The sequence below is a fragment of the Castor canadensis genome, chromosome 3 (assembly GCF_047511655.1).
Source record: "Castor canadensis chromosome 3, mCasCan1.hap1v2, whole genome shotgun sequence".
Lineage (NCBI taxonomy): Eukaryota > Metazoa > Chordata > Mammalia > Rodentia > Castoridae > Castor > Castor canadensis.
In genome coordinates, this window is record NC_133388.1 from 7,904,146 (window position 1) to 7,930,556 (window position 26,411).

General features: G+C 54.1%; 2 protein-coding genes across 6 annotated transcripts in view; one reads left to right on the forward strand and one right to left on the reverse strand.

The window, feature by feature from the left end:
- The first annotated feature begins 12,536 nt into the window (after positions 1–12,536).
- Positions 12,537–17,325, forward strand: Ankrd9 (ankyrin repeat domain 9). Its single transcript, XM_020178860.2, has 3 exons — positions 12,537–12,731; positions 13,511–13,719; positions 14,284–17,325. Exon 3 carries the CDS (start codon positions 14,332–14,334, stop codon positions 15,319–15,321), a length of 990 nt encoding a protein of 329 aa, XP_020034449.2. The 5' UTR covers positions 12,537–12,731; positions 13,511–13,719; positions 14,284–14,331; the 3' UTR covers positions 15,322–17,325.
- A 1,466-nt stretch (positions 17,326–18,791) lies between these two features.
- Tecpr2 (tectonin beta-propeller repeat containing 2) overlaps positions 18,792–26,411 on the reverse strand; it is an 85,765-nt gene continuing 78,145 nt past the window's right edge. For all 5 annotated transcript variants that reach the window (XM_074067121.1, XM_074067123.1, XM_074067122.1 and 2 more), the window contains 3 exons: positions 23,968–24,109; positions 23,355–23,504; positions 18,792–22,988 (listed from right to left, as the gene is read on the reverse strand). In XM_074067121.1, coding sequence (XP_073923222.1) covers positions 22,834–22,988; positions 23,355–23,504; positions 23,968–24,109 — 447 coding nt within the window. In that variant the 3' untranslated portion in view covers positions 18,792–22,833. The remainder of the gene's footprint in view (positions 22,989–23,354; positions 23,505–23,967; positions 24,110–26,411) is intronic.

The following is a 26,411-nucleotide window of genomic DNA, read 5'->3' on the forward strand; positions in this document are numbered from 1 at the left end:
CCTTGCCTCGGGTACCCGGTGTCCTGCTTGGTGTCTGGGACCTTCTGTGCCTGCTCCTCAAAGGGTACCCCATCCTTTGGTTCCAGGCTCCAGTCAGTGACACCCTGTCCCCACTGGGAACTGCTCCCAGCTGCTTGTGGGCAGCCCTTTTTGATTTTCCCAGCAGATCTGCCCTCCCTGAAGCCTGCCAGGGCCCCACCCGAATGAGCGTCCCTAATTGCCCTGCACTAATTGCCTGCTTCACCTGTGCAGCTGGGCCAGGCTCCCCCTGGGCCAGGAGCTCGTTACTGGAAGTAAACTGAATTCCCCAGTTTGGAAGAATTCAGGTTTGGGGGATGCACTTGTGACTTGGAGCATTTATCATTCAAAATGGTCTTCATCACCTCGCTGAGAGTTTTCTGTAAACAACTCATCATCAGGCTTTCACCCAGCCTAGGTCCTGAACTAAGATGGGAGGTGATGCCCCAGAATGGTCCCTGGAAGGCTCAAGGGTTGTCCATCTAAAGGCCTAGCCCTGGCTTTTTAACTTTTGCCTTTTAAGAGTTTTGCTGATATACATTTGTATATGGTAAGATTGACCCAACTGTAACCTACAATGTATTTATTCTTTTTAAATTTACAGTTGTGTAACAAATGCCAAGGTCCATTTTACATAATTTGTATCACCCCCACCAAGTCCCCTTGAATTTGTCTGCAGCCAATCCCTGCAGGCCACCATGGATCTGTTTTCTGTATATATAGATTTACCTTTTCTAAATACTTCATGTAAATAAAATCATACGGGCCAGGTGCCAGTAGCTCACAGCTGTAATCCTAGCTACTCAGGAGGCAGAGATCAGGAAGATCACGGTTTGAAGCCAGCCCAGGCAAATAGTTCAAAAGACCCTATCATGAAAAAACTCATCACAAAGAAAGGGCTGGTGGAGTGGCTCAAAGTGTAGGCCCTGAGTTCAAGCCCCAGTACCAAAATTAAATAAATACAATAAAATCATGTGTGATTTTTTGCTTAGCAATTAAAAAATTTTTTTGAGACAGGGGCTCACAATATAGCCTAGACTGTCCTTGAACTCGTGATCCTCCAGCCTCAGCCTCCTGAGTGCACCACTGCACCAGCTAGCATAATGTTTTTGAGATTCATCCATGCTGAGGTATACATTTTCCACTGCATGGCTATACCACAATTTGTCTATTTGCTAGTTAATGCATATCGAGCCATATGTGTGCATTTTGGGGGGCATTGAGAATAATGGTGAGGTACAAGTGTTTGTGTAGGAGTGGAATTGCTGGGTCATACAGTAAGTTTAAGAAACTGTCAAACTGGAGCCGGGCATTCAGTGGTGAAGCACTGGGTTCCATTCCCAGCACTGCAAAACAAAACAAACCCCCCAAAATAAAACAGAAAAACCCGTCAAACTGTTTCCCAAAGTTATCACGTCATTCTGCATCCCCACTAGCAATGGATGAGAGTTCTACTTGCTTCATCTCCTTGTCAACAATTGGTACATTTAGTCTGTATTGGCATCTCACTGTGGTTTTAATCTGCATTTCTTTAATGGCTAATGGTGTTGAACATGTTTTCCTGTTATGGCCATCTGTGTATTTTTTTTGGTAAAGTATCTTCAAATCTTCATCCCTTTAAAATCTGACACACTAAGCTCTAAAAATTCTGGCTGTATTCTGAATATTTTCAGAATTTTTCCCTTGGTCTGTGGTTTATCTTTTCATTTTGTCAGTGGTATGTTTTGAAGTACCGATGTCTTCAGTTTTCATAAGGTTGCACTTACTAGTGTTTTAGTGACAATGATTTTGGTGTTGTATCTAAGAGCTCTTTGCCTAACCTAGTGACTCAAAGATTTTCTCCAAGCTTATTCTCAAATTGACCTTTTCCCTCCCCAACCCCTTCTAGGCCGGATGGTTCTACTTCATCAGTTTTTTTCTCCTCCCACTCAGGCAGCCTTTACCCTACTTTCGACCCTTTTCCGTAGGGTTTTTTTTTTTTTCTTTTTTATAAATTTCCAAATCATGTGACAGTCTGCCAGGGTAGGATGTCTGTTTCTTTTGTTCATCCATGAGTCCCAACTTCTGCCTACATCAGAGCCTCACGTTCCCTATATGCTTGGCCGGCCGGTATATATTAGATTGGGTCATATGGTTCCTCGGTGGCATCACTTGGGACATGAAAAAGTCCACCCTCATTGTTCAGGCCCACAAGGCCCCATGTGAGCCAGCCCTGTCTCCCTCACCCCTTGACCACTTTACTCTTCCCACACTGCTTTTCTTTAATTTCAAATCCACCAAAGATCATTCTCACCTCAGTCCTTTGCACAAGCTGTTCCCTCTCCCTGGAATTCACTTCCCATGCTCTCCTGAAGCATGGCCATTTCTGCTCAGCCTAAATGTCACCTCTTCCTCCCCCATTACTTGATCACATGACCAATGGACCCTCACTGTCATGCTATAAGAAAGCTCAAGTGAGCTACTTGGAGAAGGCAAGCAAAGAGAACCCATGTCCATGGGATGAAGCTCCAGCTGGCATCCACCTAAGCTCCGACCATTCCCTAACCTCAGTGGCTGCCAGGTGAGGAAAGTCAGGAGGGAATCAACACCCCACTGGGCCTCCAAATAATTGCAGTTCTATATGGGTGGCTGACAACACATGGAGCAGAACCCCCAGTCAATCCAAGAACAATGAGAAATAATAAAACATTACTGTCTTAAACCACAGTGTGGGGTTATTTGTTACACAGCAGTAACTGATACATCTGTGGAAGTTTCATTTGTCTCTCCAGAGGTCATTGGCATACCAACATGCAGCCTGTGTACCTACACATCCTCCTTCCCTTTCCAGTTTAGCACTTTTTTTTTTTTTTTTTTTTTTTGCAGTACTGGGGCTTGAACTCAGGGCTTACACCTTGAGCCACTCCACCAGTCCTTTTTTGTGATGAGTTTTCTTTGAGACAGGGTCTTGTGAACTATTTGCCCAGGCTGGCTTCGAACCATGATCCTCCTGATCTCTGCCTCCTGAGTAGCTGGGATTACAGGTGTGAACCACTGGCACCGTTGAAGGGTGGTCAGATCACCCATTCACACCCTCCTTGGTCTTGGAAATCCTTCGCAGGCCTCCTGGTCTCCCTCAGTCCAGTCCCCTGCTTCCTCCACAGGGGACCTCAAGGGAAACTCAGGACTCTAGCAACTCCTGCCAGGGCCTCCGCTCAGGGCCATACCTCCCTGTTGGTCAAGGATGGTAGTGTTGTGGGGTGGCTCCCTGGAGATCCCTGATGTTGGCATCTAGACAGCACTGGACTCTGCAGGATCTTCTGGTGTGTCGGGGTGGGAGTAGAGGCGGGCCCTGCTGAGGAATTGGTGACACTGGAATGTAGGTAGAAGAGTTGCAACTGAAGGCTGGCCTAGTCCCCGCGCCCCATGCCAGCTGGGTGCCCTGAAGTCTGGTATATTCGTAAAATGGACTGGGATATGCAGAGCCCTCAGCCCAGCAGACACCCAGGAGCCTCATAAACGTGCACCCGGGGAGGTGAGGCCGGGCCTCGGGTGAGGGTCACGGGAGCTCCCTGGAGGCACAGTTAGGATGCCCGGAGCAGCAGGCCAGGCTGGGCGGACGGCATTCCAGGTGGCCAGAACAGTAGTGCGAAGGTCTGCGCTCCGAGGGAGAGGTGGGGCTGTCCCGGGCCCCACCTGGGCCACCGTCGCCTGCAGGCCGCAGCCTGCGGGGACACTCGCCTTGGGTGTCTCCCCACGACTGTGGATGGGATGGCCGCACAGTCCTTTCCCCACCTCGAAGACCTGGAAATCTAGGGGCTGCATAACCAGAAGCCAGGATGGAGGGGTGGGGGAGGGGAGGAGAGGTGGGGGAGGGGAGGAGGGGTGGGGGAGGGGAGGAGGGGCTGCGGGGACCCCCAGGGGCTCCTGCCCGGTCTGCGACCTCCTCTAAGGTCGGACTTTTGATTGGCGGAGAGGAGAGGTGCGGACGCGCGGGGGGGAATACGCGGGACAAGGACGCGGAGGACAGCCGAGGGGTGAGGGCGAGTGGGCGGCCATTCCGCTGCGGAGACGGACTGGCGTGCGGGGGGCCTGCTGAGGCCGCCAGGCGAGGGAGCGGGAGGAAGAATTCGGGACCCGGGCGTCCCAGGTCCGCAGACCCCGAAGCCCAGGCCGCTCGGCGCCCTTGGCCCCGCAGGCTGCTGCGGCCGCGTCGGTGACCGCCAGGGGGAGCTGCCGCCCGCCGCCCGTGGGATGCCGCCTGCTCCGCCGCGCGGGTGGGGACACTGAAGCCACCGTCGCGCCCCTCCTCCCGCGGCCGCGCTGCGGGATCCGATAGGGGATCCTGCCGACCCCCTGCGAGCTCCTCACCCCCACGGGTCAGGTGGACCGAGTGGACGTCCCCTCATCCTTTCTCCGAACCCTTGCTGAGTGTCCCCTCACGTCAGTCATCTGAGAAAGTGACTGTGAGGACGCCGAGGTCCAGGTCCGATCGGTTGGGGGCGGCCTGGGAGTGGGGGGTGTTTTTGCCACCGGACTGACACACAAGAGGCCGCTGTCATTCTTAGGACTTGTCTGAGTTGTGCGACCTGGGCCAGGCCTGGCCCGCTGGCCTCAGTTTACCCTTCTGACTTACTTCGCTGCAAACCGCAGCTATTTATCTAGCACAGCTCCGAAGGGGGCAGTGGAAACAAGGCAGGAAGCGCTGAGGAAGTGCGGGTGCGCGCGTCAGGTCAGCTCTCGGGGTCTCCCGGTCCTGGGGTGTTTGCTGTCCACAGAGGAGGTGCTGCTGCTCCCCAAGGCATGCCCGAGACTGAGTGCGGGGTGCACACACCTGGCGTGGGTCAGCCCGACTCCAAAAACCGGCGGCGGGCTTGTCTTCAGCCCTCCCCAAACCCCAGCTCCAGCCCAGAGGCAGAGATGCGCTCAAGGTCACACAGCCCTGCTTGAACCCAGCGCCAAGCCCTGGGCAGGTCAGGAGCGGGCAAGCCGGCTTTCCCCGCCCAGGGCAGGTCAGGAGCGGGCAAGCCGGCTTTCCCCGCCCCGCCTTGCTGCTTCTGCCAACTTCCCTGTCAGGCTGAACAAGCCTCCACCCTCCACCTGGAGAAGCCAGGTAGGTCTGGGTCCTGGGCAAGGTTGGGCCACTGCTGTAGCTTGCTTGCTCCAGGTGCCCAGCGCGCCCTAGTGTCGGTGATTGGGGTGCAGTCAAGGATGAATCATGTGCTTCTGGCGCTCTGCAGGACTGGGAGCGCACATTCCCCACCCTCATCTGCCCCTCCCCAGCCCTTAAGTGTCAGCCCCTACCCCTGCATGCCCAGACCCACCCACCTGGCATGATTAACTCTTACTCTACTAGTCATCGGCATTTATGGGGCAACTTCTGTCTTCCTGGAAGGGTCAGGCAGGTCCCACCTGTGGGCCAATAGGCAGAATCTCCACCTGGCAGGACACTGGGGGGGTGGGGGGGGTGGGAAGCAGGTTCCTATAAAGACAAGCCACATCTGAAAAAGAGGTCATATCACTTCTGGGGAAGAACATTCCAGGTAGAGGGAACAGAACCTGCAAGGAACCTGAGGCCTAAAGGCCAAGGTTCCAGTGAGGTGGGCAGGGGTTTTAATCTGAGGTGGGCAGCCAGGGAGAGCATGGAGGAAAAGACTGGCCACTTTTTTTTTTTTTTGGCAGTACTGGGGTTTGAACTCAGGATCTACACCTTGAGCCAGTCCATCAGCACTTTTTTGTGATGTAGTTTTTTGAGATAGGGTCTTGAGAACTATTTGCCAGGGCTGGCTTCAAACCCCAATCCTCCCTTATCTCTGCCTCCTGAGTAGCTGGGATTAAGAGGGCCTGACAGGTTAGTCAGGGGTTCCTAGAGGAACAGAACCAATAGAACACATGGTTACAAAAGGGAATTTATTGGATCAGCTCACATGATTGGAGGCTGGGTACTTCCACAATGGTTGTCTGCACACTGGAGAAGCAGAGAACCTGGCAGCTGTTCAGTTCAAGAATCTGAAATCCTCATAACAAGGGGTCCAAAGCAGCCCCAGTCCAAGGTTGAAGGCCTGAAAGCTCCATGAGGAGTCCCTGGTGGAAGTCCATGTTGAAAGGCTGAAGAAACTGGAGTCTGAGGTCCAGACTGATGGCAGCAGCCATGGACACACTCACTCAGGAAGAGTGGAGCTTGCACGCACTGGCTGGCTTTCTCTTCTTCCACTTTTATCCCATGGAGCCTCCAGCCTATTGCAGGGTGCTTCCCACATTCAGGATGGGTCTTTGCCTCTCAGTTTCTCTCCCACATGTCAATCCTCTCCGGAAACGCCCTCACAGATATATTGAGGAGCTTGCTTTACTGATTTAGGCAGTCCTCAATCCAGTCAAGTTGACAATCAAGGTTAACCATCACTCAGGACTCCTCTGGCTGCAGGAGGATGCACCTGGGAGATGCACTAGAGCAGTGAAGAGGGGTGGGATCAGGCATTTGGCACAGATCTCACTGGTCTTGGGCAGTGATGGGGGATACAGAGCATTCCTCCTCATCCCATGCAGCCCCTTCCTTCTCCAAGAAGCCCCTCTGCCCATGAGGCTCTGGTCCTCAGAACAGGCTCCAAGGGTTGGTTTGTGGAATGAATTTGCTCAGAAGTGCTTACTGACATTCCAACTCCCCTGACCAGGGATGGAGGAGCCCAGCCACAATGCCCACATGTATCTTGTGAGAACAGGACTTGTGGGAGAAGGGACCACAGCTTTCACAGAGTCCCAAACCAGTGAATTATTGGGACTTTGTGCAGTCAAAGCATTCCATTCCTGGCATGTAATGAAACTTACAGATTCCACCTCTGTGGGAAGAGCTCAGTCCCTTCTAGCCTCAGTTTTCTTACTCGTAAAGTCGGCTGACAGTTAGACCTAGCACACTGGCAGCCAATGAGAGAAAGTTTGTGAGCCAGCATTTGCCCATGGGATCTGCCTCTTTAAAAACTAATTACACTAATAACTAATAACAGGTGAGTGTGTGCCCCTTTCAAAAGAGTCAAAGTAAGCCAGTGGCTCATACCTATAATCCTAACTACTTGGGAGGCTGCGATCTGGAGAATTATGCTTCAAGGCCAGTGTGAGCAAATAGTTTAAGAGACCCTCCAGAGTAGAATGGACTCTGGTTATTTTTAAGATGGGGTTTTGCGAACTATTTGCCCAGGTTGACCTCAAACCAATCCTCCAGATCTCAGTCTCCCATGTAGCTAGGATTACAGGTTTGAGCCACTGGCACTGGTCTTCTCACCTCCCACTCTCCCCTCCCCTCTCCTTCCACCTCTCATGGTACAGGGCCTTGGGCACACCAGGGACTCTCTCTACCCCATGAGCCTTACCCCCATCCCTTTTGTTTTTATTTTTTTGTTTTTGAGATTGGTTCTACCTACCTTTTGTGCAGTCTGGCCTCAAATCCAGAATAGGCTCCAAGGGCTGTTCTCTTGCCTCTGCCTCCTGAGTAGCTTGGATTATAGGTGTTTACCACCATGCCCAGCTTTTCTTTTAATACTATTTTTGTTGAAATATTAAAGTAATCCAGCAGCTCAGTTACCAGGGTGAGCTCTGTGGAAGGTGGGGCTGTGTCCTGCTGGGACTCAGTGGACCTTCACAATGCTCTCTATGGCAGGGATCTCCACTTGACAGATGAGGAAACCAAATGCAAGGCAGGCTCTTTGTTCTTGCCTGTGTCTGGACCATAGCTGGCATTTGCTGAGTTGCCTTTCAAATCAAGACATGGTGGAGTGGTAGGGATTGTCTCAGCAAATCTAGTTAAGTCAGGAGTTTTTCAAGTGATACAGCCTCATTATCAACTGACCCAAGCAAAAAAGATAATCTCCTAGCTCACTTAATGGGAAAGCCTGGGTATTCAGGCATGGCTGGATCCAGGGATCATGCAAGGACCCAGAAACAGAAGGCACGAGTACTGGTTCACTGGGGGAAGGGGTGCAGGAGAGGGTCCAGGATGCAGGCTTATACCCAGGGATCTCAGCAAGCCTGGCAGAGGAGCAGGACCAGCTGCTGAGTGGAAAATCACAGCATGCTATGAAAGCATGCCATGGGAAAGCACGTCATGGTTATTTCAGCCCTACCCCTTTTGATGGTCACCTAGGTGCTCTGCAGTTTTTCACAATTCAAAACAGCACAGGGTCAGGTCCTATGGTGCACTGATAGTTTCAGTTATTCATGGGGAGCGAGGCAGGAGGATCACTTGAACTAGCCTGGATAACAGTGAGATTCCTCCCCCACCCCTCTTAAAAAATGCAAATGTAACACTGATCCTGCCTCCTTGGTATTTGGTTGTCATCTGTGTTTTCTTCAAATGCTCAATTATGTAATTATTACAAATGAAATATAAGATTCAGGCTGAATTCTTTTATGAGACTTTTTTTGGGGTGGTAGTGTGGAACTGGGGTTTAAACTCAGAGCCTCAGGCCTGCTAGGCAGGTGCTCTACCACTTGTGCACAGTCCTCAGCCCTCTTTTATGAAACATAAGCAAACAATCAGGAGCCACTACAGTGAACATGTAACTTGACACACAGGCAAGTGTTATCAGGGATAAAATGTGTACAAAAGGAAGTGCTGGTGTGTGAACTCCATCCCTAGCCTCATGAAGAAAAAAAGAGACATTGCTAGGCCCTTGTGGGGGGGCCTTCTGAGGGGCCCTCCTCTCTAGCCTGCCTGAGGGTAAGCACTCGTGTCCTCTGCTGGCCAGCATAAGCTGTCCGAGGCTGCTCAGGCAAAACAAGAAGTTGTGCATTTACTAGTTCCTGACAAAGTCAACTATCTTCACATGTAGCCAATGCTATGTGTGCTTTACCTATTCACACCCTGTGTGCATTGTCCTCCAGGTTGGTCTTCCTAGCTGGGTCACAACAGCTCTTTGTACATTTGGAATGTATGCTCTGTGTTAGACCCTCTGACTTTCAGGAGGTCCCTTGTCTTCATCTGATTTTGTCCTGTCTTTGCACTGGATGGGCTGAAGTGGGCGATGGGGACATACCCAACTACCTGGGAGGAGGTTTCAAGAGGGGAAAGCCCGTGGTTCACCATTCAGGTCCTTGAAGGACAAGTGGCAGAAGAGCAGGACCTGGGTGAGACAGGGGCAGCCATGGAACACCCCAACCTCTCACTGGCTCCTGGCCACTTCCTGCCCTGACCTTGCCAGTCCTGCCACCAGGAACACCTTCTATTTGACTTCTGAAAATCATACCTAAGTCATTTCACAGATATGTAGCTGGCACTCAGATAGGTGGAGTCACTTAGCCCAAGTCCCTCAGCTGGTGCCAGCTTGATAGATGGGATCCAGCGAGGCTGGTGCCAGCTTCACCCTGGAAGCTGCAGAGCCCCCCCCAAGCCCCCCCCAACTGCCTCAGCTTGCAGCCTGCCTCAGGTTGCTGCCCGACCCCTGCCTGCATGGCAAACCTCATGGGCCTTGCTGGGGTCCACGTCAGGGAGGCTCTCTGGGTGGTTGGTTAATGGATCCTCTCTCCAGGCTGAGTTTCCCCTTCTCACTTGCCAGATGGCCTTGAAGACAGAAACCATCAGAGTAGACATATCTGGTCCACCTTTACCTGTGCCCTCCCTGGCATCGGTGCCCAGCACTCTGTCCCTCACCCCCAAGAAGAACTACTAGAGTCTCTTTCACTCATGGAAAGCACCATCACTACCAGTCTTTTTTTTGCAGTGGAGGGTTGAACTTAAGAGCTTCACGCTTGCTAGGCAGGTGCCAGTCCTTTTTTGTGCTGGGTGTTTTTGAGATAGGGTCTCTCAAACTGTTTCCTGGAGTTGGCTTTGAAACACAATCCTCCTGACGTCTGCCTCCTGAGTAGCTAGGATTACAGGTGTGAGCCTCTGGCACCTGACTCCTGCTAGTCTCAAGACATCTCTTGGTCATGCTCCACCGTCAGCAATGCAACCTGTCAGTGTACTGCACACACACGCGCACACACATTGGCAGTTCTCTGTACTTGCACACAATGCACACAGCACGTGTGGGCGTGACCACATGCCTTCACATGCACATACACATCTGTTCTTTCTTTTTTACTCGCCTGTCCTCCAGCTCCACCCCTTCCTCTGCCCCTTCACAGCTCTCTCCACCCCTCTCCCCACTGGTGCCTGAACTCTCTCCAAATAGGCTTTTCCTTCCACTCCATGACCTTTGGTAAAGGACACTGTGACCTATATATTTTGCAAGTCCTCCAGTCCCTGGTGGCTGGCAGCACTGGTCCCAGCTGACCACTACTTCCTTCTTGGGACACCTTTGCTTCCAGGAATCCTGTCTTTTTGACCTCTGAGGGCCTCTCCCCTTTGCTCCCCAGGCTCAGGCCTGGGACCTCCTTGTTTCTCCTCCTCCCTGCTGTCCGTCACAGGCAGCCTTCTTCGCCAACCTCCAGGTGCAAGGACACCTCTCTCAGAGCTCCTCTGTTGGCTTCTCCTGGACTTTCAGGTGCTCGGTCTGAAACCTGGGGCGTCCTGAGCTCCTTGCACACACACACCCTGCAAGCAGAATCCATGTGCAATGCTGTGCTTCTCTCTGAAGAACTCTATGTCACTCCTCAGCTGCCACCCCGTCAGCAGCCACAGTGGCTGCCCCTTCCATCGATCTCAGCAGCCAGAGAGCTGAGAAAACCTGCACCAGTCATGTGATTGCTCTGCTGAGAGCCCTCCCAGCTCCTCAGTGGAGTTCTTACAGGACCCACGGGTGCTGTCAGCATTTGTGGTCCCCCAGCCTTCATCTCTCCGTTCTGAGGACAAGCCCTAGGACAAGCTCTCCAGGAGAGAAGGGCGTGTGCCTTGGGTCAGATCTCAGCCAGCAAACAGCAGGGTCAAAGGTCGAATTCTATCCCCAGCAGGAAGACCCTCTGCTCTCACCCCCCTTCTGCCCAGACCTGGGAGCTCTCTCAGCTTCTCTGTTAATTGCCTTTTGCCCAGTCCCACCACCCCCAGCCACCCTTCATGCCCCCAAGCCTGTCCATCCAACCTCCCTGAGGGACCTGCCCCTTCATGGCTGTCCCCTGGACAACCTTGGAGGGCACAATATGGCCTATGAAGCTGCTGGGGAAGGGTATGGCCCGTTCTGCCACTGCTGCCCGGGCACAGACCCAGCCATGGCCCCCTCAGATATGGGGGAGGATGGTCACAAAAGTGCTGGGGAATTGGCATTCCCGGCAAGACCATGACTCAGAACAGTGGGCAGGTACCTTGAGGATGGGTGTCAAAGTAATGGTCATAGTCCACAGAATACCTCAGGCTGTATAATTTAGCAGAAACAGATTTCCTACAGTTCTAGGGCTGGGAAGAGGAGGGACGGAGGGAGAAGGAGGTTGAAGGGAAGAGGCAGAACTTTTATCAGAAGCCCTGTCACCTTCACTCCAGTGCATCACCTCATAGAAGGCATAGAAGAATCAAATGCAGGCAAATGAGGCCTGGAAGCCTGGCCTCAGAATATGGGGTGGGGATCCTGGTGGAAGGGCTAAGTCTGAGAGGAAAGGGTGTGTTTTGGCTGAGCAGTCATCATCTCTGTGTCTCAATGTTAACATCTGTGAAATGGGCCTACAATTCTTAGTAGCTGGGCCGAGTGTGAGGGCATATATTAGTGCTTTTGGAATGGACCCCAGGTTCTTGAGCCTCAAAAGTCATGACCCCAAACCTCAGGCCTCTTGTGGGGAGGCTAGGTGGCCCCCATCCAATTCACAGTGTTGGAAGAACAGCAGGGCAAACGCCTGGCTTCCTTTCTGGCTGGCCTCCCTCTCCAGCAGGACTTTCTGGTGGATGAATTGAGGAGGAAATAGTAACTCCCACTGCTACCGGCAGTTGTGGCGGTAAAGGAAAATCTAGTGTTTAGACCGGGAGGACACACAGTGGGTGCACATAAATAGCTCTTATCCACCCATCCATCCCTGGGAGAGTCCGTTTGGAGCAGGGGTTCGCCGACAATGGCCAGGCAGCACGCAGTGGGAAACTTTAGGAGCACAGACCCTATTCCTGACCCTCCCACGTGCAGATAGGATAACAGCCAGAGGTTTTTGCTCAAGGTCACCGAGAACTAGGCAAGGAGATCTGGAACACGACTCGTGGGGTGACGAGCAAATCAACACACCACCGACGCCCAGGCACCTCCGCGTGCGCCCAGACTCTCACAGAGCTGCAGCACCAAGGGCGCAGCTCCAGGCACACTCCACTACCTGGGCCGCCGGGACCCCGGAGCTCCGCCCCAACGATCCCCGCCCCGCCCCCGGCCACGCCTCCCAACCACAGTCTCGCCTCTCCGCGCCCGGACCCGCCCCTCCTCCGGGATTCCACCCCCCCACCAGCACGCCCTCAAGTTTCTCCGAAGTTTTCCGCGGGTCCTGCTGTGCGCCCCGCCCTCCGGTCCATGACGTAACAATGGTGCAGCGTGGTAGCCAATGGGCAGCGGCGGGGGCCGGCAGAACGGGCCAATGGTGGCAGCGGACGGTTCCGCGGTCCTGCCCGGCCTCGGCCGCACTGCGCCGCCCGCCGCCCGCCAGCCGCCGGTGCCGGCACCGCCGCCCAGCGATCCGGCCTCGGCGGCTCAGAGCGCGGCTGCGGCGGGCGCGGGCGGCGGCGGCTTCCTTTTGGCCGCCCGTCGTGGGGGCCTCCGCCTGATCGCCCGCGTGGGGACAGCGCGTGCTCCTGCCCGCAGCGCAGACAGGGGCGCCCGGCCCGGGCCCCTCTGCCCCTAATGGTGAGTCCCTCGCCCCCGACACGCGCGGTTCTCAGCTCCCGTCCCGGGCGCCGCCTCCTGTGTGCCCACAGGCGCAGGTGCAGCCCTAGCCGAGAGGGCCACCCTCCCGCGGACGTCCCGGCTCGTCCCTGGCGACCCGCCGCCGCCCAGGTCGGGCCGTGCCGCCCCAGAGGGGACAGAGAGGAACTGGCGGGCAGCCCGGGCGCGCTGTCCTCGTTGGCCCAACCCCCAGTCGCGGAGCCGCGGCTGTGACTCTCTGCCCAGTGACGTGGGGCGTCCGAACTTTACGTAACCCACTCGGCGCACAGAATACCTGGGGCGCGCGGGAAGGCACTGCAGTCATGGTGTCGCCCACCCAGCTGTGCCCATCTCTGCAACCCAGTTACCGCGAGTGATCGTGGATGTGGCCGGCCCGCCGCCCCAAACCTCTTGTAACCCAGGGCTTACCCTTGCCGGAGGCAGTAGGGCGCTTGGGCCAGGGCGGAGGTCAAGGAGGCCAGGGCTCAAGTTGGGGCTGGGGACTCAGGGCAGAGGCAGGTTTCAAACCCGTGTCCACACCATGTCTGCAGTGAGCCCCAAAAGGAACACAGGAGACTTGGGTTCTGGTCCTGGCTCCACCATGACTTCATGACTGACCTTGGACAAGTTTGACCCCTGCTGGAAAATGGGATAGCAGTACCAGTGTCATGTGGAGAGGTGACCTACCTGGAGTGGACTGCAGACTGTGAAGTGCGGTACACACCAGTCTAAGTTGGCTTCATCCTTCTGTCTCCTCCCAGGAGCTCTGGTGCTGACAGGCAGCAAACTTGTTTGTGGATGAAGGGCCCGGGCCACTCCCCACTCACTGTTGGGGCGCACTACCACACTGCCAGCCACAACCAGCCGCAGTCCACCCCGTTTTCACAGACGAGGAAGCTGAGGTTCGGCGAGGGAAAGTGAAATACCCACATCCACAGACCCAAGCGATTGGTTGCGCTGCAGGAACCAGGTCGGTTTGAGTATAGGTCATGTCCCTGACTAGCCTGGGAAGAGGCTCCAGGGGCCCCCACGAGTGATCAGGGTTGGGGTGCGGCTGGGGACAGGGATCTTGAGGTGGAGCATGGATTTAGCTCAAGTTGGGATGTGGCCTGGGTTTTCCACTCCGGGCCCCCCCCCCCCCCCCCCCCCCCCCCGCCACACATACCTGGATTCTTCTGTTTGGGGTTGGATGGACCTGGCCCAGGTGTGAACAGCTCTTCCTGCAGGTCCCAGGGCTGGAAGGCGTGGGGACTGAAGGCAGGGGCAGGTTAGGGCTTCTGTAGCAGAGGTGCCAAGAGAGCCAGACAGTGAGAGCAGGTGCAGCGAGAACAAGGTTGCAGACCGAGGTCTGGGCCTAGGAGAGAATGGAGCTGGGGAGAGTGACTGGGCCGAGGCTGGAGGCAGGTAGTCAAGGCCCCAGTGAGGATGAGTGTGCGGTGGAAAGGAGTCCTCTCCCCGGACCGCCATTTCCCGGGTCCGGGGGTCGTGGCCGAAGTCCCCGTCGCCTGCTTCTTAAGACAACCTTTTTCCGCAGGTTGGTCAGGACCCATGCCTTGAGGTCGTGAGGCTCCCTGCTGCCACCATGCCGTGGGACTCGCGACCCTGGGCGGGCGCTGACAGCGGGCCGGAAGGCGCGGGCGCGGCGCGCTCGCGGGCGCAGAAGCAGTGCCGGAAGTCGTCCTTCGCCTTCTACCAGGCGGTGCGTGACCTGCTGCCCGTATGGCTGTTGGAGGACATGCGCGCCAGCGAGGCCTTCCACTGGGACGAGCGCGGGCGCGCCTCCGCCTATTCGCCGTCGGAGGCGCTGCTCTACGCGCTCGTGCACGACCACCAGGCCTACGCGCACTACCTGCTGGCCACGTTCCCGCGGCGCGCGCTCGCGCCACCCAGCGCGGGCTTCCGCTGCTGCGCCGCGCCTGGGCCGCACGTGGCGCTGGCGGTGCGCTACAATCGCGTGGGCATCCTGCGCAGCATCCTGCGTACCGTGCGCGACTTCCCGGCTGAGGAGCGTGCGCGCCTGCTCGACCGGCGAGGCTGCAGCCGCGTGGAGGGCGGTGGCACGTCGTTGCACGTGGCCTGCGAGCTGGCGCGCCCCGAGTGCCTGTTCCTGCTGCTGGGCCACGGCGCGTCGCCGGGCCTGCGCGACGGCGGGGGCCTTACACCACTCGAGCTACTGTTGCGCCAGCTGGGCCGCGACGCCGGCTCGGTCCCTGCTGCTGCTGCTGCTGCTGCTGCTGCTGAGGCCTCCTCCGCCGCCACCACCACCACCACCACCGTGCCTGGTGAGCTTCGCCAGCGCCGCCTGCTGCTGCTGGACCTGCTGGTGCTGTACACCCCCGCGGGCGCCGCCGGCCCGGCTCGCCGAGAGCTGCTGGGTGACCAGCCGCGCTGGCGGCGGCTACTGGGTGAGGACAAGTTCCAGTGGCTGGCGGGGTTGGCGCCGCCCTCGCTTTTCACACGCGCCATGCAGGTGCTGGTCACTGCCATCTCTCCCGGCCGATTCCCCGAGGCCCTGGATGAGCTGCCGCTGCCACCCTTTCTACAGCCCTTGGACCTCACGGGCAAGGGCTAGACTCGGAGGACAGAACTGGTTTTTCAGAGCATAGTACCTGGCACTTTACATATATTGATCTGTGTACGGAAGAATCTGCCTTGTTTGTCGCATGCTCTCGGGCTGGGCTGGGATATCAGGCAGGTTCCAAAGCCTCAGGTTTTCTGGGTGCGGCTGGGCGCAGCGCCCCATGCTCCAGCCAGAGGGACTCCGAGGGGTTGAGCACCATCTCACTGCCCAATCGTGGAAAGGGGTGAAGACTAGCCTCCCACCTTGATCTGAAGCCTCTGGGAGCTATGGATGGTGGTGGTGGTGGTATGGGGGGGCTGGTAGGTGGTGTGGGGAGTGACAGCTGAGCAGAGCAGGAGCGTGGCAAGCATGGAGTGGGGACTGATGTGTCCAAGCAGGGGGACAGAATGTGTACAGGACTACAGGTCCTGTAGTTCTGACAGCCCTCCTGTGCTGTCAGCATTTAGAGGCTGTGAACTCTGCGGCTTGGACCTGATCCTGTAGTGCAGGGAGAAGTAGGGCTGGGCAGGCCAGTCCAGGCCGGCTGGAATTGGGGAAACATATACATATGATCCAGGCTGGGCCTCCTTGTATCTCCACCCTCTACTGGCCACAGCCACTTAGGTATCACTATGGCTCCTAGCCAGGTCTGCATTTGTCACGGTCACCCCCTCTTAGTTTTTCACCCACAACTAGCAGGTGCCAGGTTCTAGGGCTCCTGTTCCTGTCAGCTCTGTCATTGCATCTGCTTTGGCCCTACAGCTGGGGCCCCCAGTAGCCAGTGTGCCCCTCACCAGGGTTAGGTGGCCTTTCTCTGGGCCTGCCCTCCTCTGGCCTGCCCATAGAGTGTTAGGTGGTGCCTGTGGAGACAAGAGGCAGGCTTCTTGCCCAGCCTGGATAGCTGGTTTTGGCTGGAAGGTTCTGAAGATGGAGACTTGTTAATGAACATACCACCATCCTTCAGGACAAAGGGACCCTCCCTGGCTGCGAAGTAAGCCTCAGGACCAGGGAGGATGGTCAGGCTGCCCTGCCCAGGAATTCTGCTGCTCTGTGAAATTTAACCTGTGAGGCATGGGCTGAAGGGCTGTGATTGTCCTGCCAGGAGCAGAGGGCCAGCTGTCTGCCTGAAGTGGCTAGCCTGGTAGGGGAACCTGCTGCCCACTCTGCACTCAGTGTTCCTGAGGGGAGCGGGCCTGGTGGTGGAAGAGGCTTTGGGTGGTGACTACAGAGTCCAGGGTGGATTTGTCCAGGGATGGCCTGGACAAGAGGAAGATCTTGCCTGGGGACCTGGACCTGCCACTGACTCAGGGAGACCTTGGACAAACCTCTGGGTCTCTGCTTTCCTTTTGTCTTCAAGAGGTTCTGGAATCTCCACACCATCTGCAGCCCCGAAGGGAATGTGAACCCATTCCAGGGAAGTGTGTGGCAAAGGGGTGCGTGGCCGTAACTGGTCATTGGTTCCAGTTGAAGTGAGGCCCTACTTCCCTCCTGCTGTGGCCTGGGCCAGTTAAATAGCCTCTCTGAACCTTGGTTTGGTTCAGTGTGACAAGGAAGTAGCTTGGTGGCACTGGAGTAGTTATGGGGACTTCTCCCATATGGCACAGTGACTGGTCATCGGGAGGCTCCTGTGCCTCAGATGGGTAAGAGGATAGAGGCACCAAGGGCATTAGCTTCTGATGGCTCTAATTGGAGTGGGCAGGATGTTGAAAACAGGTCCAGAGGGCAGAGGCTGCCCATCACTCACACAGTGGGCCTGAGTCTTGGCCCAGCTCTTTCTCTGAGTCTCACAGGATGCCTGACCCCAGCTTCTGCTGGTGGGAGCAGAGAGCCTGGAGCAGTGGCAAAGGCAGATAAACAGAGCCTGTTATCGGTGGCTGCTGCTGGGCAGAAGGAGGGTGGGTTGGTTTATCTGTCTCCTGGGTCCTCTGGTCTCAGGAAGGGCTTTAAGGACTGTGATGCCATCCCAGTTGCTGTTACCACTGGGACCTGAGCCTGCAGGATTCTGCGGGACCGGGGGGGGGGGGGGGGGGGGGGGTTGGGTGGCACCAAGTCCAGCACCAGTGTCCCTTGACAGACAGCAGCTTTGATGGCTTCTCAAAGGCATGCACTGTGCTCTGGACAAGTCTCCGCCTCTGGGACAGCAAGATGGTGGTTTTGTTCAGTTCATGAACACATTTTGCCAATTTGCTTCCCCCATGTCCACCGAGGGCCCAGTGTTCCCAAGGGCCTTGAATAGCTCCAGGTAAGAGTTCAGAGGCTAGGATCTCTGTACCCATTGTCCATTAGGGAAGACAGATGAGGCTAGGCCATTGTTGGGCTCATCGGAACCAACTCTGAGAATCTATCCCCTCCCCAAGGTGTGCAGACCTTATGCCCAGGCCTCAAAAGGGCCTATGAAAGACTGCTGTTGGGGTGGCCTGGGCAAGACATGGTGACGTGGCCCAGCACCTGGCTGCTGTGGCTCTCACCTCCACCTGGGTCTTTTTGGCACACTATATCTGCTGTTGCCTTGACTTTCCTACTATGACTTTTCCCTTCCTGTTTGTTCGCAGCCAGCAGTTTCTTAAGTTACCTCAAATCCTGTCCAGACAAGGATGCTTTCTGAATCAGGAAGCAGGGAACATGCTTGGTCTCAGGAAGGCTACTCCATGTTTGAACTGTTTGAAGAGCAGCTAATTGCAGCTGGGCATGGTGGTTCATGCCTGTGATCCCAGTACTTGGGAGCCTTGTACAGGAAGACAGCCCAGGGCTAGCCCGGGCTAAACAAACTAAAGCCAAAGGTAATTGGTCACAGCATCCTATCCCTCTGCAGTAGGGATAGGACCAGCGCTGCTGATCCTTTAAAAATGCAAGGTATGATTTACATGCAGTAAAACACAAAGGTGTTAGTGCATAGCTTAAGTCATGACTCACGTCTACCTGTGTGTAACCATTACCCCAGTCAAGGTAGAGGTGAAGATTTCTACAAATGGATTTTTTGCTTGCAAAATTCAAGTAGAGCACTTGGGTTATATGGAGAAGTCCACGGCAGGTGAGGTGGGCCAAGCAGGAGGCACCAGCTACACTGCTTGCTGTGTGCAGCTCCAGGAGTTGGCCCAGACCTCTTCACGGGTTCAGTGCATATACAGAAAGATTTCTTTTTTGGGTGGGGATTAAACCTAGGACCTCGCACATGCTAGGCAAGTGTTCTACCACTTGAGCCACACCAAAAACCCCAGTGGTTTTGCTTTTAAGATGGTCTCAGTACCTTTTTGGCCTGGAACTCCTGATCCTCTAGTCTCCACCTCCCAAGTAATGGGATGATAGGTGTGTACCACCATACCCAGCTTTGAACACATTTTTTCTATGTGTTTTACATATGTATGAAATCAGATCACTTACACAATTACTATTTTTTTTTGTGGTACTGGGGCTTGAACTCGGCCTACACCTTGAGACACTCCACCAGCCCTATTTTTGTGAAGAGTTTTTTCAAGATAGGGTCTCTCGAACTATTTGCCTGGGCTGGCTTTGAACCTCGATCCTCCTGATCCTAGGTAGCTAGGATTACAGGTATGAGCCACTAGTGCCTGGCTTTTTTTTTGATCTTGCTAGCAGATGCTCTACTTGAGTCACTCCACCAGCCCACAATTTTTTAACTCTTTAAACTTACTGTAGTTTAAGTATTTCCCTGTAAAACACTTGGTAAACATGAACTTTAGGAAGACCTTGGTGTTTATGATATTTGATTCAACTAGTGTTGATACTGTAAATAATGTTAGAGTACTGAATTTTTAAAATGTAAATTTTATTTGTTTTTGGAATAAATAATACATTTACATGGCTCAGGATTCAAAAGATAAAAAAGATATATGCTTAGAAACAATCACGGACCACCTTCTTGTCCCAAGTAGAGAGCTTCCCCCCGCCCAGTAATGGGGATTGGACCCAGGGCCAGGGCAAGTGAATTACCTTTGAGCCACATTCCCAATGCTTTTCTTTGTATTTTGTTTTTGAGATAAGGTCTTGCTAACTGCCTAGGCTGGCCAGAAACTCTTGCCTTCACCTTCCTAGTAGCTGGGATTACAGTTGTGTACCGTCAGGCCAGGCTCTAAGTGAGAATTCAGTTCTTTCTGTCCCCAGTGCCCCTGGCAGGGCAGTAGAAGAGTAGGAGGGCCATCCATGAGGGTACCAGCTCCCTCCCCCATTCTCTGATCTACAAAACTAGCATGGCCCCTGGCATAGCCACTAGCCTGATGCTAAGGAACTTCACCCCTGCCACAGGAACACGTGGGACCCCGCAGCACATCCCACACACATGCACTTGGCAGTAGCATCAGGCATGTGCTCAAGTTCCCATCACCCTTCCCAGTGCCAGGCTGTTTTCAGTGCTTTGAAATTGTGTTTCTTCCCATTTAGATTTGTTCTGGAGGACAGATTTCCAGAAGTAGAGTTTGCAGTGTGATGCTTTCAGACCAAGGATGGCCAGTGGTCCTCCTACGTGCCCCACTGGCATGTCTGCCCAGGTGCTGGGAATACTTCCGTGAGGTGCCCTTTCATCTCCTTTGTCCATCCTTTGCCTTGTGTCATTCCTCCTCCTGGTTTGGACAAGTTCTTATGGTGAATATTCAACATGAGTGTCTCAATTGTTGCAGTTACCTCTCTTTATGATGTTATGTAGGATGTTTTGTGGTCCTGGGGATGGAACTCAGGGTCTTGTGCATGCTAGGCAAGAGCTTTACCATGGAGCTATCCCCCAGCTCTACGTAAGGGTTTTGCTTTACAGACTGTATTTTGGAGAAATTAAATCTGTGTGGATTTTCTTCTGTGGCCTTTCCCCTCACTTGAGTTTAGGATGTCCTTGACATCCAGAAGTCAGAGATTTTTTTCCCCATTTTACTTAACCCATTTATTGTTATTTTGTTCACAGAAATAAGCAGTGGCCACACAGGCTTTGAAGTTGCCCTCCTACCATGTCTGCAGTACCTCCTGTGCCATGCTGACTACTGGGGCCCTTTAGTAGTGAGGGCCATGCTTGACATGCCAGCCCCCTGCTGGGTCTCACACCTGTTTGTGAGGTTGCATCAGTTAGCAGAGGTGTGCAATTCTGCCAAGCTGGGTTCCAATCTCAGTGTTCCCTGTACAACTTAGCAAGTTACTTAACCTTTCGGGATCTCCTGAGGCTAACTGGATTCAGGGCTCTGGTGAGGAGGATGTGAGGCTGGAAAAACCTAGCATGAACATGGGGTGTCTGTGGGCACTGCTGATTTTGAGAATCTCCATCTCAAGAAGAACATCCCAGTGGTGATTCTGGAAGTGCTGCACCTGCGAATTCCTTTCTTAAAGACAGATGTCTTGGCATATGTGTTTAGCCTTTTGACCTGGAGAGGAAGCCATGTCTCCCTTTCTTCAAGTTTTCTTCTGTCTTCTGTAAAGTCTCCCTGTTTCTTGACCCAGGTCTGACATTTGTTGTTTAGGTCATTTCCCAGGACACTCGAGGTAATTTTTTTTTTTTAATGTTAGTTTCCAGTAGGGCACTTCTGGTATATGGTTTTGTTGGCTGGGGACATAGAACCAGGGACTTGAACCCCCAAAGGCTGCTGTTGACTTCATGAGGAGACAGTGTTGGGCTCTGCCTCATTCAGGACATCTTTGCCAGGGCCAGCAGAGGGTGTGTCTAGCTCTGGAGTAGTCATCACCCATGACATCACCTGGGCAAACTGGTGCATATTCCAATAATGACCAGGTCATGAGAGCTGGTGGCACTGCCGGGCTGGCAATGGGCCAGGCTAGCGGGATCTCTTAGCACAGCCCTCAGGAGCATCTGTGACGTACCTTCTCCTAGCTCAAGCATTAGACTCATATGTTTGGAAAATTCTAGTTTATTGCACAGTCTCAAAGCACAACTAAAAATTAAAACCAGGAAGAAAATCATCAAAGCACTGAAGTGAAAATTAGTGTGAAAGTATCCACTAGACTTGGTTTAATTGCACTATAGTCCCAGGGGCTAAGAGTGCCGCCATCGAGAGGAGCCGGGCAAGGCACAGCATTTGCAGTAGAAGAGCAGCCAACTTGGGCCATCTCTGCTGTCACTGAACTTTTACAAAAGGGGTTCTATAAAAGCGAAGTGTGAAGATCAGGGGTTTCAGCACTCATTCTTCACTGAAACCTGGAAATCTCTCTTCACTGCTGGTTGGTACCCTTCACCTGTGGCCTGGGGGCTCCCTGACATACATGCTTAGTAGAAAACAGGTCTGGGCTACAGGCAGGCTAAAAAAAGCAGCCAGCCTGAGCAGTGTCATGGAGCTACCTCTATAGGGGAGGGCAGCCTGGTCCTGAAGCTCAGAAGCCCCAAAGAAGAGCTGACCCCAAGGACCACTGTGTGCCTGGCCACAGCAACTGCCAATGGCAAGCAATGGTTCCACCTCCTTGGTTATCAAGCCCCACACCCACTGAGGGCACTGGCTGACTACAAGTGGAGGACACGCTGGGGACAGCCACCCCTCTGAAGCTACAACCAAGACAGGACAGGCTCAGGGTAAACCACTGGAAGGAACAAAAGGCCCTCCACTGTTTTCAGAAGATATGTTTCTCTTCTAAATTTGTAAGATTTGATTTCAAATGAGGTATCTTATGCATCTTATGCAGGTTTGTAATACAACAAACAAAAAGGCAATAATTAGAGTCATCCTCTGAGGATGCGTCTGGCTTTCTGATGCCACCAGCAGCATTAAACATCACTCCACAGACTTCTCTAAGTCAGCTACCATGGCTCAGTTCCCCATGTCTGGCCAGCGCTGCCCCTGTAGGCTGTGCCTCCCCAGAGGCTGTGTATACATACCTTCCTCAGGTTCCATTGCACCCACTGGCCTTTGCTGCTTTGGCTGAGGCGGGCAGCACCTGTGTGTGGGCAGCAAGGTGAGGTGGTGTGCGCGCGTGCGTGTGCGCGTGCCCTCCACCCTACACAGCCCAGCGCTCTCCCCCACAGATGATCTGCCTTCCCATCAGAGAGATGCAAGGGGATCCTGTAATGGAGACAATGCCATCGCCAAGCACATCTGGTGACTGCAGAGCTCTGACATGCAGCTTTGTTTAGCCTGGGGATACTGATGGGGACATGTCCTGGGGGCCCTGCTGCCCGCACTGGCCTTAGGTGTGTCCCCAGCTCCTGGCTCTGACTTGTTGCCCATGGAAGCTCTCTGTGTCACCATCTCCCACAACAGGGCCTGGAGTTGCTGCTGAGAACTTACAGCAGCACATGAAAGCTAGGGCATGCAGGTGCACTGTCCCCACTTGGAGGTGACCTTGGCAAGATGTCAAAGGCGCTGCTGTTACAGCAACAGCTCAGGGCATGTGGCTGAGGCTGTGGGTTCTGGTATGAGATCGAAACAAATCAGGATGAAATCAAGTGTGGGGTGTCCTGCCTTGGCAGCTGTATCTGGACAAGGGTTGATGATGCATGTCACAGATGAGCAACTTGGAAACCAGCAGTGTCCATCCTAGAGCCTCTGCCTCCTCCCTCCTGAGTTGCTGCCCCAGGCTCCTTCAGATGACTTCCCACTCGTCCTCCAGGTCCTCAGGGTGGGGGGTGGCTGCCTGGCTGCTCTTCTGGGTGCTGTGCAAGTGGCTGAATGTCTTTGTGAGCCGCTGGAGGAGGTAGCCAGGGGGTCCCACTGCCCACAGCTCATCTGATGAGGTCACTGCAGGAACAACAGCCAGTCACAGGCTTGTTAGCCACACAGCTGGGACAGAGGGCAGAGTGGGGCAAGGGCTTGGGTCCAGATACGGGCCTGGCCACATTTTGGCTATAGGGCCCTGGACAAGACATTTCTCCAGTCTGTGTTTTGTTCCCTTAATTTTAAAAGCAGGTGGCACCCTGAACCAGCCAGAAGACTCTGGCAGAGCCCATTTGTCCAGGCACCTCCTTCAGGTAGGCCTCATCCTTGGCTCTGGCTCTGGAGGTGCAGAGTCAAGTGGGAGCAGCCTTTTCAAGAGACCCCTCTGACATGGCCCATAGGAGCCTTGAGGACTCCAGGGGATATAGCCCACCATGCCCCAGCACCTGCCTGTGAAACATGACACATTTCCGGGAATTTTCTTCCAGTAGTCCCCAGCAGGGTTTTTGTCTGTGACACCATAGCGGCGGGCAAGGTCACCATTTGGACAGCGGGCCCACACGGTCCTGGTACTCAGTGCCAGCTGGCAAGCCTGCAACCCTGTAGGCAAAGTGGGTATGGTGCTCAGCACTGAGTGCATGGGAGGGAGTGCCCTCCCCGAGCTGCTCTCAACCTGCATTCATCCAACAGCACTTCCTATATTGTGTTGGGCACTGAGAAAACGGAGGTCTCAGTTAGGGCTGGCCTGGCCACAAGAGCTGGAAGCTAAAGGACAAAAGGACCTGGGCAGTGTCAGCCCCAGTGAGCTGGCCTAGGTCCCCCAGCTTTTTAGCTGTTGTCTAACTCTACTTCTGCCTCAGTAAAACATCATACAACACCAGGATGAGAGCTGTGGCTGCTGGGTAGAAGTTAGGCTGCTTTACAGCAGGTCAAAACAATTCTCCCATGTGACTGCAGTGCCTGGCCTGCCTGGCACCGCAGGCTGCGGCCACAAATAGGCTGGCTGGCAACTGTGGCTGGGTGAGGGGGTGGGAGCAGGGTTGTGCCTGTGGCTTGTTCTTACCTGGCACATGCTCCCAGTCTGTCCCCACAGGCATCTCCTCTGTGATTCCGGTTCGGACGTGCACATTCCATCTGCTGTCAAGTGCCCATAGCATCTGGTCATTGGGGCTGGAATGGACACTAACCAAGGTGACCCCAGCAGGCTGGAAGCAGGAAGGGACTTTTCTCAGGGAAGAACATGGAGGTTTGGGGTACTAAAGACAAGATGCATCACTGACCGTGGGCAGAAGCACACAGCCTGACATGGGGCTGGGGGGAGTAGCAGGTGTGGGCCCTTGAAAAGCAAAGTGTGTGTGCTTCTGCTCATCATGTCATCTTTAAAATATCATGCAGACCAGACTGAGGGGCATCCCACCAGACAACCACCCAGCTTCTGGAGACAAAGAAAGGCAGAGGTGGTCCAGATTAAGGAAGAAAGAAGTAAAAAGAAAAGGAACACAAGGTAGACCCTGGCCGCAGAGGATGCCCAACCTGGTCTGACAGCAGCAGGCAAGTGCTGTACAAGGAGGCCATACTCCAGGAATGCCCAGAATGCTGAGGGCCACTGCCTGCACACACCTTGCTCCTGACTGTCCTCACCTACACTGAGGTCCACACAGAGGTTAGCCGCTCAACCCAGCCAGGTTCACTTGGGGCCCTGCCACCCAACAGGAGGACTCCTGGTTTCAGCTGTCCTCGTACCTGTGCCCTGGCTGTAGGTGATACTTCTGCAGCCTGGACCATGGGAGATGGGAGTGAGGAAAGCCAAGTGGAGCTGGATCCTGGTGGGCATCATGCTGGCTATCCTCCCTGCCCCTTGTCCATACTTGGCATCTGGTCCTTTGTCTGTTTTTCACAGGACAAGAATAAGTTCCTTCAATGTCCTGTTTGCTGTCCACTGGCCAGCTCCAGTCTGTCCCAGTGCTACCTACCCTCAGCTGTTGGAAGCTCTGTGCTTGTGCGGGCAGAGTGGTCTGGGTCCAAGCCTTGGTTACCAGCAGTACTAGTGAGGGACCACAGCCCAGGGCTGTTCCCACTGCTGACACTTTCTTGGCCTCACAATTGTTCCTTTACACCCATGGTCTCAGATGCCCTCACGGCCTGCTCATCTCTCCCCTGTTCTGTGCCTGGTTCTCCAGTGTTATGAATACAATTATGTTAATGTTTTGAACCACTGTCCATCTGAAGTGAGCTCCCCACATACTCTCTGGCAGCTAAGCCAGGGAGTGAAGCCTGGGACATCCCCTACTGGAACAGATGACATTCTTTTCTTTCTTTTTTTACGGTACTGGGGTTTGAACTCAGGGCCTACACCTTGAGCCACTCCACCAGCCCTTTTTTGTGAAGGGTTTTTCGAGATAGGGTCTCATAGAACTATTTGCTTGGGCTAGCTTCGAACCACAATCCTGATCTCTGCCTCCTGAGTATCTCAGGATTACAGGTGTGAGCCACTGGTGCCTAGCAGACGACATTCTTTTCAAGAGATAAAAACCAAATGCTTAAGCAGTTGGTGAGTTGGGTAGGGGGCTGTTTTGCTGACTACTCTCTGGGTTGAAGCAGTGGCAGTGGAGAGGCTGGTCTTGGGCATGCACTGTGAGCGCCAAGAGACAATGTCTGTTTGGCATGGAGGCCAGGCTGGCTGGACCTCTGCAAGGGATGACTTCTTACCAGGTCAGAAACAATGAGAACCACTGGCTCTCAAAGCAAATGGCTCCATCAGCCTCCTCTAGAGGGAGTGCTTCCTGACAGTTCTCAGTCCTCAGTGGGCCATTGTGCAGGATCCTGGGAGCAGGGAACCTGCTCTGCCTGCAGCACTGCACTTTGTCCTTGTCACCAGTGTACCTTTGCTGTACCTATTTGTTCTATAAACTAGGGTTTTGTTTTATTTGTTTGTAACTGTCCTTTGGATTTGCTGTTTGTTTTTTTTTCCAGAGTATCAATGTAAGTGTCCCACTAAGATGGCTGGTACCCAGGACTTGGACGTGTGAGGCAGTGCTCTACCACTGAGCTGCAGCCCCAGTGCTTCTTGGGTTTTCTCTGAAGGCAGATGAACACTTCTGATTGAGGTCTGGTTTATCCACTGGACCCTGTGTGAGAGGAGCTCACTTGGACTTCTGATCTGTACCAGGAAGTCTAGGGCCAAGTAAAACCTCATTTAAACAGATTCCCCCCACCACCCCAACACACATACACCCAGAGGCTTTTGGATGGAGCAGGCAGCACTCAGAGCACACACTGTCCATACTGTCCAGAAGAGAAAAACCCACAGGGGAAGCAGGTCAGTGGTTGTGGAGGGGAGAACGGGGAGTGAGTGCTCTTGGACCCCTTTCTGAGAGTGATAATGGCAGCACACTGTTGTGAGTGTACAAAATGTCACTGACAGCAAATTTTATGTTAAGAAAGAAAGAAGTAGACAAGCTTTGCTTGCAGCAGGTACTGCAGTACACTGCAGTTTTACAGTCACCC

What these genes read in the sequence shown, in the direction of transcription:
- Ankrd9 (XM_020178860.2), top strand. Translation starts at nt 14,332, where the DNA reads ATGCCGTGGGACTCGCGACCCTGGGCGGGCGCTGACAGCGGGCCGGAA.